At 38.2% G+C, this 12559-nt stretch overlaps 1 protein-coding gene across 2 annotated transcripts in view; it reads right to left on the bottom strand.

Moving 5' to 3' along the window:
* Positions 1-270: 270 nt before the first annotated feature.
* Positions 271-12559, bottom strand: part of LOC106536403 (collagen alpha-1(XXVIII) chain-like) — a 14936-nt gene continuing 2647 nt past the window's right edge. The window contains 30 exon segments of one of the 2 annotated variants that reach the window (XM_014033677.1): positions 271-832; positions 913-1104; positions 1331-1583; positions 1688-1968; positions 2049-2606; positions 2741-2777; positions 2867-2902; positions 3260-3340; positions 3414-3482; positions 3649-3717; positions 3893-3961; positions 4090-4158; positions 4239-4307; positions 4417-4485; positions 4634-4702; positions 4930-5001; positions 5093-5161; positions 5301-5372; positions 5463-5531; positions 6011-6079; positions 6190-6258; positions 6377-6445; positions 8549-8617; positions 8711-8779; positions 8886-8954; positions 10446-10499; positions 10718-10762; positions 10864-10908; positions 10988-11014; positions 11095-11139. In XM_014033677.1, the coding sequence (XP_013889131.1) occupies positions 825-832; positions 913-1104; positions 1331-1583; positions 1688-1968; positions 2049-2606; positions 2741-2777; positions 2867-2902; positions 3260-3340; positions 3414-3482; positions 3649-3717; positions 3893-3961; positions 4090-4158; positions 4239-4307; positions 4417-4485; positions 4634-4702; positions 4930-5001; positions 5093-5161; positions 5301-5372; positions 5463-5531; positions 6011-6079; positions 6190-6258; positions 6377-6445; positions 8549-8617; positions 8711-8779; positions 8886-8954; positions 10446-10499; positions 10718-10762; positions 10864-10908; positions 10988-11014; positions 11095-11139 (2841 nt within the window). In that variant the 3' untranslated portion in view covers positions 271-824. 2 annotated transcript variants of the gene reach the window in all.

Below are 12559 nucleotides of genomic sequence, written 5' to 3'. Positions count from 1 at the left end.
CTGTATATATATATGTATATATTATATGTATATACTGTATATTATATTTCTCATCCAACCATAATTAAATTCACTGGCACAGTTTATCAGGATAATATATATTTTTAACAACAAGACGCCCTAATGAAATAGGAGTAAGGACTTTCTACTTCTTAACTTTTTTAAAAATGTAATGAGTAGAAAGTACAGATAATTGTGTAAAAATGTAAGGAGTAGAAGTAAAAAGTAGGCTGAACAATAATTACTCAAGAAAAGTACAGACAGCCAAAATTTCTACTTAAGTACACTAACAAAGTATTTGTATTTAGTTACTTTACAATTCTGGAAAGCAGCATCCAAAACTTACAGCTGCCAGTGATCATATCAACACATTGCAATGGAAACAAATAAAAAAATAGATGAAAATACAAAAACAAAACAAACAAACAAATATAATAAAATTAAAACAAAACAAAAAACACAAATAAGAAAATCATATCAATATATCATCACATTTCTGTTTCCTGATTGTAAAGCACATGGCTCAGAGAGATGTTGAATCCATAAGTTAAATCATGCATGTTTTCCAAGGTTTCAGAGCAAATGAAAGTCCTCAAAAAATACATATWTTCTAATTTATGAAGCATTATCAATATTAACTGAATTCTGAGGTAAATCATAAAGCAACAATAGAACATGTATTCAAATTTTTAACGAAACTATAAAAAAATGTGTCTGTGGACAACCGTTCAGTGCAAGAAAATGGCTGAACACAAGAAATAATACATCATCAGTAAACTACAAATAAGAAAATTGTAGATTTGTCTGCTGTTTGTCTCATCTTCTTATGCTGCTGAAACAAAAGGACAAGAATKAGGTTAGAAACAAACAGAAGATGGCTATTACTACTAAAATCAAGATTACAGATCTTACCTGTTCTGGTAATGACACAAGCCTCCCTGCACTCCTCTTCAGTTTCATAACGGTTGTCATTTCCCTCACAGCCTCCYTACCAAAACTGAGCACAGGCGTTGGCTTGTTTGTCGTAGTACCAGCGAATGACGTAGTCTCGACATGTGCCTTGGTCTATGATGAGATCGCAGCGGGGATTTGGAGGACGGACCTCTGAGTAAAAACAAAAAACAAAAAGGTGCGTGAGTTTTCCAAAGTGTTATCGACTGAACAAGAATTACATGCTTCTTTTTCATTTATGCTTAGTAACATAAAATGAAGCATAGTAACAGCAAATGAGTGCACAYCATTTTCCTAAACACGCAAGCGTGCATCACGACTATAATGTGCCAAAGTCTTTCATAAAATGAAGTCTGTTGAGCAGAGATGGCATTCTCACCTTTAGGCAAGTCAGGCTTCACAACAGGCTGCAACCGATTAAAGTTTAAAGATGAATTGGAGCCCAGGGCTGACACAAGTGTTGTAGATGTAGATGGCAACGATGATGATGATGATTCAGACGATGTCTCATTGGAGACCGAGTTGTCTTTAACAGATGATGACAGCACTGATTTATTGACTGTAGACACACTGCTATCAGTCCGTACGTGTGCTCTTAWGTCTAAATCTTCACCATCTTCATCTTCCACCACCTAAAGTCAAATGACAGAGTGTTATGTGTTTAATGTGATAAATTTCAAGAAGTTTAGTGGAAAATATTGTAATCAGACAATACAAAGGTGTTTTCYGCAAAGACCTGAGTTGGAAGAGGATTGGCTCTGATCGGCAGCATGAACGTGTCGCCTCGGCTCCTGCTTTTGGTTTGTCTTTGATTTTCAGCCTCCTCTTGGTGATTGTTCCCATAGCCATTGTTTCCGAAATTATAACTCTTACTGTCATAGCCATTGTGCCCATTACCATTGATTCTATTAAAACCAAGCCCATTGTTACTGCTCCAGGGTCCATTTGGGATGTGATTGTAAATGAGAGCTCCGTTTTCATCTTCACAGAACTGGCTGACAAGTTTAGACTCCAGCGCTGAGAAACAAAATGAACATTTAACACTTATTTTGAGAACACACTTAAAAAACGTTACAGCATCTGCATTGGCGTATCACCTGGCAATGTATTGAAGTCATCGATAAGGTACATGTGTTCACTGTCCGGGTCAGAAGCAATCAGGTTGAGTTCTCGCAGAAACTCAGCCTGCGTAGGATCGGAGGAATTAACAATTCCCAGAGCGTACATCTCAATGTTGGCAGCATGAGCCTCCCGCACCGCCATGTCGAGCTTGACAGGTTCTCGTTTGTCTGCCTGACCATCAGTGATGACGATCGCTACCTTTCTAACTCCGGGCCGGGCGCTGAAGAAGGCCTCCTGAGTCGCCTTTCTTATAGCAGTCCCAGTGTAAGTGCCCTCACCCATGTAAAGCATTTTCCTGATCGCTTGTTTGACCTCCTCRTTGCTCATATAGCGAGCCAAGTTGAACTCTAAATTGACATCCAGACTGTACAGAACCATCCCAATTCTGGTGGTGTTGCGTCCGACGGTGGTTCTGTCTACCAACCTTGTGACAAAGTCTTTGATGATCTCAAAGTTCTCTGGACCGACGCTTTCTGAACTGTCAATAACAAAGACAAGCTCCATGGGTCTTTCTTTACACTTGATGCCACAACCTGAAAATGATAAAATACAATAAAGCCTTCACAACTATCCTTACTTAATGTGAGTCTATAACTGGGCTTATTTTAGCACATTGCATGTATATAAATAAAATTTACTCATAAGCACCACAAAAAACTAGGCTTACCACATATTTCTTTTATCAATTTGATAACATCTTCTTTCTGAAAAATATAAAAATCATAAATTTGCGGAATGTATGTGTTTTTTGTTCATTTTTTATCTAAAAAGAAGGGTAGTTTAGTAAACTTACAGTGAGGCCTGGTTCTCCTTTTGTCCCTGGTCTTCCCTGGAATTAAAGAAAAGTTGAAAATGGAATTACTGTGTTGGTATTAGTGTTAAAAAGCACAGACTCATGATGATATTAATAAGCTAACATTTTATTTTCAAGCTGCTGACTCAACTTACTGAATGTACTGAAGGGATTTTTGTGACCGATTGAATTTTAGATGCAGTCTTATTTCTTATACTTTGTGATCAGTTCATTTAAACAGGAAGAGATCCAGTTTTTGAACACTTTCTTACAGTTCTGTGTACACATCTTTGACAAAACATTTTTAGAAAGTAGTGTGATGTACAGTACATACAACAAATATGCAGCGTTTAAAGGGATGCTCGACTTTTAATTTCTAAAACTATATTTTACCATTTCTCCAGGAACTCCAGAATCTCCCATATCTCCTTTTGTTCCTTTCATTCCTCTTTCTCCCTGTAACCCACGGTCTCCCTGTCCCAGTGAAAAGACATTTCAGCAAATGAAACACTGATAAATCATTTGGAAAATGTGTGAATCTCATCACCTTGGCTCCAGGAAAGCCCTCTCCCTGAGGCCCTCTGGGTCCAGTCATACCTTGAGGGCCTGGCTCACCCTGTGAATAGATAATTCAATTTAACAGAAAATCTTTAATCCTTTGAATTACCCTAATTTATTCCTTAGCAGCCATAATCTCAGGTAGTTTTATAGTGGAACACCACCAATCAGTTAACATAACATTTGCTTCACTTGTGTTGCATTAAAGAAAGACAGTGATTTACCTTTGGACCTTGAATACCTTCTCCTGCAGGCCCAGCTGGACCAGAAGGTCCTGGTCTGCCAATATTACCCTATAAATATTATAAACATTAGAAGAAGAGTAAAGCTGATAAATGATGAAAGACTAAGACTGTCCACTTGTGTCCTTGTCCTAAATGTGTGGAAATGGTTCAACTAATGTATCTACTGTGGATAAAACAAAGCAAACATTTATTGTTGACCAAACTGCAGGCCAGCAGATCTTACTGGTGGTCCCTGTAAGCCCTCGCCAGGTGGACCGGGCAGACCTGGTAGTCCTCTAAAACCAATGTCTCCCTAGAACAGACAAGATATTGTCACAAAATTTGTTCAGCACACAAAAATCACACCTAAGCAAAAAAAAAAAAAAAAAAAAAAGGGGGGGGGGGGGGACGATCTGGTCACAAATCCTTGCAGGCACAAACCTTAGGACCAGGAATTCCCACTCCTTCTGGGCCGGGCTCACCTGGCAATCCTGGTAAGCCTTGAGGACCCTGGAAGTAAGCCTTCATAATTACAATCATTTAAGATGCACAGAATTGAATTATTGGATGTTTTAAATGATGATACAAACCTCAGGGCCTTGGATGCCTTCACCTTTTGGACCAAGTGGACCTGGTGAACCTGGATGACCACGATCACCCTGGTGAAACAAAATTCAGACATTACTACCAATGCTATGGTGCTGACTATGCAAATATTTTGCACGATTAATCTAAAATCATGAAAAAGTCATAAGTGAAAGTATTTACCTTGGGACCAGGTAGTCCAAGGCCTGTTTCTCCAATATGACCAGGYGGTCCAGCAGGACCCACTTCACCCTGAACACAGAAAAAAAAAAGAAAAGAGTCAAATTGATGACTTGTGTCTGCTTGTTTTCTTTTACGTAAAACAGTTTGACAGTTCTCCTGGCTACCTGCCAAGAAGAGTGTTAACAGAAACAGTTCAACAATGAAGTTTTTCTTTTACCTTTGGACCTGATATGGACCGTCCTGGCTGCCCTGGGATGCCCTGTGGGCCTGGAATTCCACGCTCACCCTGGAAAAATAAAAGTTGGCAGGAATCAGTGTGTGTTTCTGGAAATGCTTGCAATGCCAACAATAAATTAAAGAGTCATATTTTGGCTCTGTTCAAAGGACAAATTAATGTGACATAAACCTTAAGTAACAGATTTATGATGCGCAAAGTACTAGAGTTATCTGTTTTACTATGTCTCTGTATCACACCACAATGTTATTTTTTTCTTGTTTTAGTGGATTTCCTACTTTTGATCCAGAAGGTCCTGCGATCCCAGGAGGCCCATGTAGCCCACGGATGCCCCTCAGACCCTGGTCGCCCTGAAGAAGAAGACTTTATCTGAGTATATTGTTCAATAACATAAAGTATACTCTACACACTCACACACACACAACGTTATTCAGATCATGCCTTTTCTCCTTGAATGCCAATTCCTTGTGGCCCCTCAGGACCCCTTACACCTGGTAAACCTGGCTCCCCCTGTTAGAAGCAAACATTGAATTCAGTAAATACGCAAACTGGTCTTTTGTCCCCTTTAAACAAATAGACCAAAATGTTCAGGGTTTAGGCACTTTATAGGGTTGGAAGATTTCTACCAAATAGGCGTGACCTACTTTACCTTTTGTCCTGATACTCCATCTTCTCCTGGAAGACCAGGTAGACCACCAAGTCCTGTTGCTCCAGGTTCTCCCTGTGATGGCAGATAGTCATTTGATATACCCACAAATACTGTGAGCTATAATTAGAATACAAATGCTGTTAAGAAAAACATTTCTCTTACTTTTGGACCGGGTTCACCGATGCCTCGTTCTCCTGGAGCTCCCTGCTCTCCTGGTAAGCCTTGGTCTCCCTAAAAATATACGCAGCAGAAGAACAAAGGTTATTAAAACTATTTATTTATTTTTCTCAGAAACAACACTAGTTAAGTTACTTTTTGTACATGTTTAAGATACTATTTTTTCATGGTTGGTCTAACTTAACTTCAGTTTAATTCAGGAATCAAATTGCTAAATTTTTAACTTCCATAGTAGAGATTTTGGAACAACTGAAGCTTAAGTTAGATTAACTAATTATTTTGGCTTTGAATTAACTCTTATGACAGAGCACTCTGAAAACTCTCTTGGTATGTACAGAGTTTAGTTTTAATGATAATTCTGGTATATTTTACTCTGCACGTCTTTTATTGTGTAATAGTATAATAATACAATGTCTCCTTTATCTCCTTTATTTTTTAATAAAAATAAAAATATGTCAGCACAGTCTAAAATCACGATTAAACATGTCTAATCTGCTTCACAAAGTTGTTTGTTTCCAAGTGTTTCAGCAAACCTTAGGTCCAGGTAAACCTTCTCCTGGAAGTCCTCTGACTCCTGGTGGACCTCTTGGTCCTTCGACTCCCTGCAGAATTGAATCCAGTAAAATATTTATTAAATGTGGTTCTTGATAAATTCTGTAGCCTTGTTTGTTTCAGAGTGTTTTTAATAGACAGAGCAATCTAAGGAGCTGACCTTTTCTCCCTGGATGCCCACCCCTACTGGGCCAGTTGGCCCGGCATGACCTGGGGGTCCCAGTTCACCCTGGAAGTCAATAATCTTGGTCAGGTTAAATCATCTGTTTTGACCTTGCTCCCACTAATTTTAATTAGTACCTTTGTTTGACAGGTGATTTTCTTTGTCAAAGAAATTTACAACCCACCTTTTCCCCCTTGATGCCAACACCCTGCTGTCCCCTCGACCCTCTCGGTCCAGTAAATCCTCGATCCCCCTGTGAAACAAAACCAGGTTACCCTGTCGATTAAAATAAACCACAGTTGCCTGAATTTGGCTCAGAGCATTATTCACAGAATAGCAAAGAAAAAGCATGTTGGCTCCTGTTGCAAATTATAACACAAACATCAAATATGACTGTTCTTTTTCTTGACCTCAGTATTTGGTGTCTGTGATATAAAAGTACTGAGAGCTAAAGATGAGAGTTTTTGATCACATCTGACAGCTAGGGTCAAGTTTAATTTAACAGATGCAGAATTCAACAGAAGAGAAAATGTAATGTCTCATAAGTCAAATATGTAAAGTGAGTAAAATTGCTCACAAGTTTAATTTTGAACTGCAGTGGTAAACATTACAACTGTAGTTGTTCATAACTGCTGTTCAGTGTTTTAAGTTCACTTTTTAAACTGTTTTCTTAGCTGCTAAAGCGTAAACCCAGCTGTCATTGCATGCATTTGTGGAATCCCAGCTTTGTATTTGAAAGGGTAATCCCTTCTGTTTCTTGGTGCAGCATGTTGCAGCTTGAGAGAAACAGCATTTTTACAGTCATCTTCAACATTGGAATCAAATGAGCTGGAACAAAGAACTGTCAGGAAGGTGAAAAATGGGTCCGTTAAGGTTCAGTCAAACTACTAAAATGTACACTCTTAATGTGTGTTAGCAGCGGCAGTTGCACAATGCAAGCATGGCAAATATCTTCTTACAAGATTTGTGTTGATAGGTTGTTGATGTCATTTTAGATCAACGCATTTAGAGCCCAAAACTCCAACATGAATTAATTAATATTCAGTTAATTTAAATAACTCCTGTTTTTACATCTGACTCAAAATGATGTAGAGTTCATGAGTCTTGGTAATGAATATCGTCTCATTAGGATTTGATTAGTTCTACACTAAATCTTTTAATTGAGTTTTTGTTTTTACTTATTTTCTTTGATCTTTGATAATTTGACTGAGACTAATTTGTATGTAAATTTTCTGCAGATTTACACATACAATAAAACAAATATATACTATAAATAATTGTTTTAGGATCTTGGATCTTGTTTTAGGATATTGGCCTTAGGATCACATCACTGCTTTTTGCGGATGATGTGGTCCTGTTGGCTTCATCGGAACGAGATCTGCAGCTCTCGCTGGAGCGGTTCGCGGCCGAGTGCGAAGCGGCCGGGATGAGGCTCAGTGCCTCCAAATCCGAGGCCATGGTCTTGAGCCGGAAAAGGGCAGAGTGCCTTCTCCGGGTCAGGGGGGTCGCCCTGTCTCAAGTGGAGGAGTTTAAGTATCTGGGGATCTTGTTCACGAATGGGGGAAGAACGGAGCGGGAGATAGACAGGCGGATTGGCGCAGCGTCTGCTGTAAAGAGGGCGCTGTACCGGTCCGTCGTGGTGAAGAGAGAGCTGAGTCAGAAAGCGAAGCTCTCGATTTACCGGTCGATCTACGTTCCTACCCTCATCTATGGTCATGAGCTTTGGGTCATGACCGAAAGAACGAGGTCCCGGATACAAGCGGCCGAAATGYGTTTCCTCCGCAGGGTGGCTGGACTCTCCCTTAGAGATAGGGTGAGAAGCTCGGTCATCCGGGAGGGACTCAGAGTAGAGCCGCTGCTCCTCCACGTCGAGAGGAGCCAGTTGAGGTGGCTTGGGCATCTGGTAAGGATGCCTCCTGGACGCCTCCCTGGTGAGGTATTCCGGGCACGTCCCACTGGGAGGAGGCCCCAAGGAAGACCCAGGACACGCTGGAGAGACTATGTCTCTCGGCTGGCCTGGGAACGCCTTGGYGTTCCCCCGGAGGAGCTGGAAGAAGTGGCTGGGGAAAGGGAGGTCTGGGCCTCCCTTCTGAAGCTGCTGCCCCCGCGACCCGACCCCYGATAGGCGGAAGAAAATGGATGGATGGATGGAAATAATTGTTTTATGATTATAGTGTCTCATCTTTGATGACATCATTTATTTATATTTTCAGTTTGAGAATGGTCAAGCCAAGATTTTCTTGTTCTCATCCTACTTGCCTTCCGGATCTTTTTCTAAATTTAGATTTTTCTTCACTTTAAACAATTAGCATGACATAAATGACAGTTTTCTTTGTTAATATAGACTTGAAATAACCTTTGGTCCAGGAAGCCCTTCTCCTTGGGGTCCTTTCTCCCCTTGAACTCCTTGTTGCCCTTGGGGTCCCTGTAAACATGGCAAAAGGTGCAAGTCACTCCAACAGTGACAGATCTAATATTAAATATTATTTTTCTTCTTTTGTTGTGATTTGTAACTTACAGGAGGGCCTGGTTCCCCCACTCCTGGAGGACCGGGAGGACCTAGTCGGCCCTGGAATCCCATGTCACCCTGAACAAAGATTTACCAGCTGAGTGTAAGAACCTTGAAGAGTTTTATTCATCACAAATAAATGAGAAGAACAATAAAGTGAAGGTKAGTTTGCAGGATGACTTACTTTTGGTCCAGGGAGTCCAATACCTGCTTCTCCTTGAATCCCTGGAGGGCCAAGTGGCCCCCGTTCACCCTGTGATCACAAAAACATTAACACACAAACAAACTGAAAAAATACTATTTTACAAGTTCACACTGTTATACTGGGGTCATCTATACCAGGTGAATTTTAAAAATGTCATTAACAAAACCACATATGTATAACTATTTTACTGTATATTGCACTTGTTGTTGAACCTCTTTATCCCTTCTGATTAAAATACAATTTCATTTCTTWAAAAGACAACTTGCTTGCCAAAAATAATAACATCTTTAAGACAGTAAATAAAATTTGTACATAGACTCAAGATCAAAGACTTTAAGTACTTAACTGTGCATTTGTACACATTTTTATTAGTATGGACATTTAAGTTGTATAAAATTCCAAAAACCTTACTTMGAAATGGTTAACCTATTTTTTTACACAGAAATACCGAAGGTCTTTTACAAAAGAACTGATCCTTCTTCAATCACAGTAATTTCAGCATTATTTCTGCAGGATGCTTCAAAACGTCCACAGATACTGTGGCAGGTAGACTTTGACCTTCTCTGCATAACATTTATGGTTAGAATAAAAGCAAAATATTACAGTTAGTGTTTGGTGCAGAAAATGGGTGTTTCTTGTGAAATTTAGACTTTTTGTGGCATTGTAGAATTGTTCAAAGCATAAAAATTAAATTAAAATAGCAAAAAAATTGGTATTTGGACAAACAAACAACATCAATAGTTGCTGCTTAAATTGAACCTCAAGTAAAATAAGTTAGTTCTATCCTTGTATTCACATTATACCTTTTAAATCAAATATTTAGTGCATTTTGTCACTATTCTAAAAAAACACCAACAAATATTACCTGATTTTTTTGACAAATAAAAATAATCGAAACATATGCTGAAATAGCACGTGCACAAGCGAAATACTCTTTTGATGCTTAACAATAGGAACTTCATTAAGTTTTAAATAATGCTATGATTTTGCTTTGAAATTTAGATAGCTACCAAAAGATAAAGTAAAAACTATTATTTACATTTTTTAACAAAACAACTTAATTGCTTGTACACATAAATTACATGCGTATTGTTAATATAATATATGATGGATACTTAAACATACAATAGCTTATTCTAGGGGAATTCCCTGGCATGAATTATGCTACCTGCAGACCACCAAGACTCCTGTTAACTTGAGTAAATACAGCCTACAGGTCCTTACAGACTGTCTATGAATGTTATTAACTGTCAACTGTGTTTGCGAGGCAGACAAAGCTGCAGGCTCTTTTCAGTCAGTATTTAGTGACAGGATACACAGGAGAACCTGTCATAAAAGGTTTTTTGTATAAAAAAACAGTAACAACATGGGATATTGGCGGTTTGCCAAACGTTCACACAGGGATCTTCCTGCACAAAAATGTTGCTGTAGGGTTAAAAATGAAGGTGGTAAAAGCTGCTGCCTTTGTGCAAACTTATCTCAGAAGGAAATGTGAGGGTCACAGCAGAAAGTGAATGATGGGGTATAAAAGGTGCTGACCTGCTTCCCCTGAGGGCCCTCCGGTCCGATGTCTCCTTGTGGTCCTGGTAACCCCTGAGTAGAAACATCATACAATCATTGTTTGAGAAGATGTGAACGTTAGTGTTAAAATGCCTCCTTAGATAAAGTTTACATTTTTTTAAAAGATAAATATTGATTAGACAGGTAAAGCAAGTGAGTAGAACATATGTAAATTCAACCAGATTGTCCTTTTTTAAATTTTAGCTCAAAAAAATGTTGAAAATACAACAAATACAAGAGCTTTTACCAACCTGCAGACCTCTTGGTCCGATCACTCCACTTGAACCCTGTGGGCCCTGAAGCCAATCACACAAGATATAAACAGGCATGAAAAACACCGCAAACAATTATCAACATGAAATATTCACCAGTTTTAGTGTCACTAAAGATGTCGTACCCTGTCTCCTTTGATTCCCGGAGTGCCACACTCACCCCTCTCACCCTGTAAGAAAATGTTCATCACAAACAAAAAACTTTGCCAAGAAAAGAAAGTGTCTTCATTTGTCACTAATAATCGGTACCTTCTCTCCTTTGTAACCTGGTTTCCCCTACAAATGAAAGACATTTTAAGTATAAACAGAAACAGTAATAAATATCTCATAATTTGGTAATTAATTGTAATGTTTACCTCAGTGCCGTCTCGCCCAGGTATTCCACTTAATCCTGCTTCACCCTATAAATAAATAAAAAATATATATACAATGAAACTTTACATCAGTTAATACAAAATTATTTACTGTTTAGTGAGTTTGAAATGTGCAAATGGGTTTAAAAACAGAAGAATATATATTGAAACATGTGAATGACTAGAAAAAATATTTAGTAAAGATAAATAAAAATAAAATAATCCTAAAGATAACGGATGGAAATATACCGGTAATCATGTTTTCTGAAAGCAAAACACATTAGCTGGATTTTATATAGGATTCAYTGACAAGCAATACCCAGCCTCTTGCTGCTGGAGACAGGCGCCAGCTTCCCGTGACCCAGAAAGGACAGGAGGGTAAAGAAGATCTATGCAACAGTACCTAATTGCTAAATATCTCACAACAAATTCTCCATAAAACAAGGATAGAGTGAAATAAATGTACTTTAAAAKAGCATTTTCCCCTTACTACCAGCAGAGGGAGACATCTGTAGTTGCAAACAGAGATCAAACTACAAGCGTTTGAGATAAACTTTCGCTTGATTTATTATCCCATTAAACATTTTCCAACTGTGTTTATGTTCTTAGCTGCACATATTGTCACTCTGAGAAGGGCAAGACATACTAATGTTATGCATCCTTGTAGCTGACAAGTTGTCATTGTATGCATATTCACATTTTTAGAATGCAAAATGTGTTTACAACAAACCACATTTGTCTTGAAGCTTTGTTCAAAAAAGTGGATATTTTCTGCTGCTAATGTCAATTTTTACATAAATGTAAAAAAAACATCATTACATCAGCCTACATTACTGTTTTTATTTAAAAATTCAAAAAATTAAACAGAACGTAAATGTAAACTTTGTGTTTTATGTTAGGGATTTGTGAGAGTGCAAAGAAGGAAAGAGATAATTTAATTTAAAGCACAAGCTTTAAAATGGCTACTACAGTTTATAATAACATTTACAGCCTGAAGTGAGACTTTTTGGATTTTTAACTTCCTTCCTTTATTGAATCCATCCATCTATCCATCCATCCATCCATCCATCCATCCATCCATCCATCCATCCATCCATCCATCCATCCATCCATCCATCCATCCATAAACCAGCTTAAAGAAATGTTTAAAAAGGAGCTTACTGGTAAATAGGTTATGTAGGATGGGTGTCTCAATATTATTTATATTAAAATGCATAAATAATTGTACATGTAAGGATGAGAATGTAAGATTTAAATGTCATTCAGTGTGGGAATAATTTGTGTTTATCTGGTGTGAGAACATTTAAATGTTTGTTATGAGTATGAGAAGGGCAGGAAAGCAAAAGATCTTGTATCTTTTACCTGCTCCGTTTTGAACATATAATGTAAAAAGGACCTGCCTAGAACGGATTATTAATTCAAGAAAAATTTGATGGTTTCTTTTAATTTTACTTTTTTTATTTTGTTT

This window comes from Austrofundulus limnaeus, unplaced genomic scaffold, assembly GCF_001266775.1.
Source record: "Austrofundulus limnaeus strain Quisiro unplaced genomic scaffold, Austrofundulus_limnaeus-1.0 Scaffold1804, whole genome shotgun sequence".
In the NCBI taxonomy this organism is placed as follows: Eukaryota; Metazoa; Chordata; class Actinopteri; order Cyprinodontiformes; family Rivulidae; genus Austrofundulus; species Austrofundulus limnaeus.
Note: the sequence above shows the minus strand (reverse complement) of the source record. Positions and strands in the feature narration are given on the sequence as shown.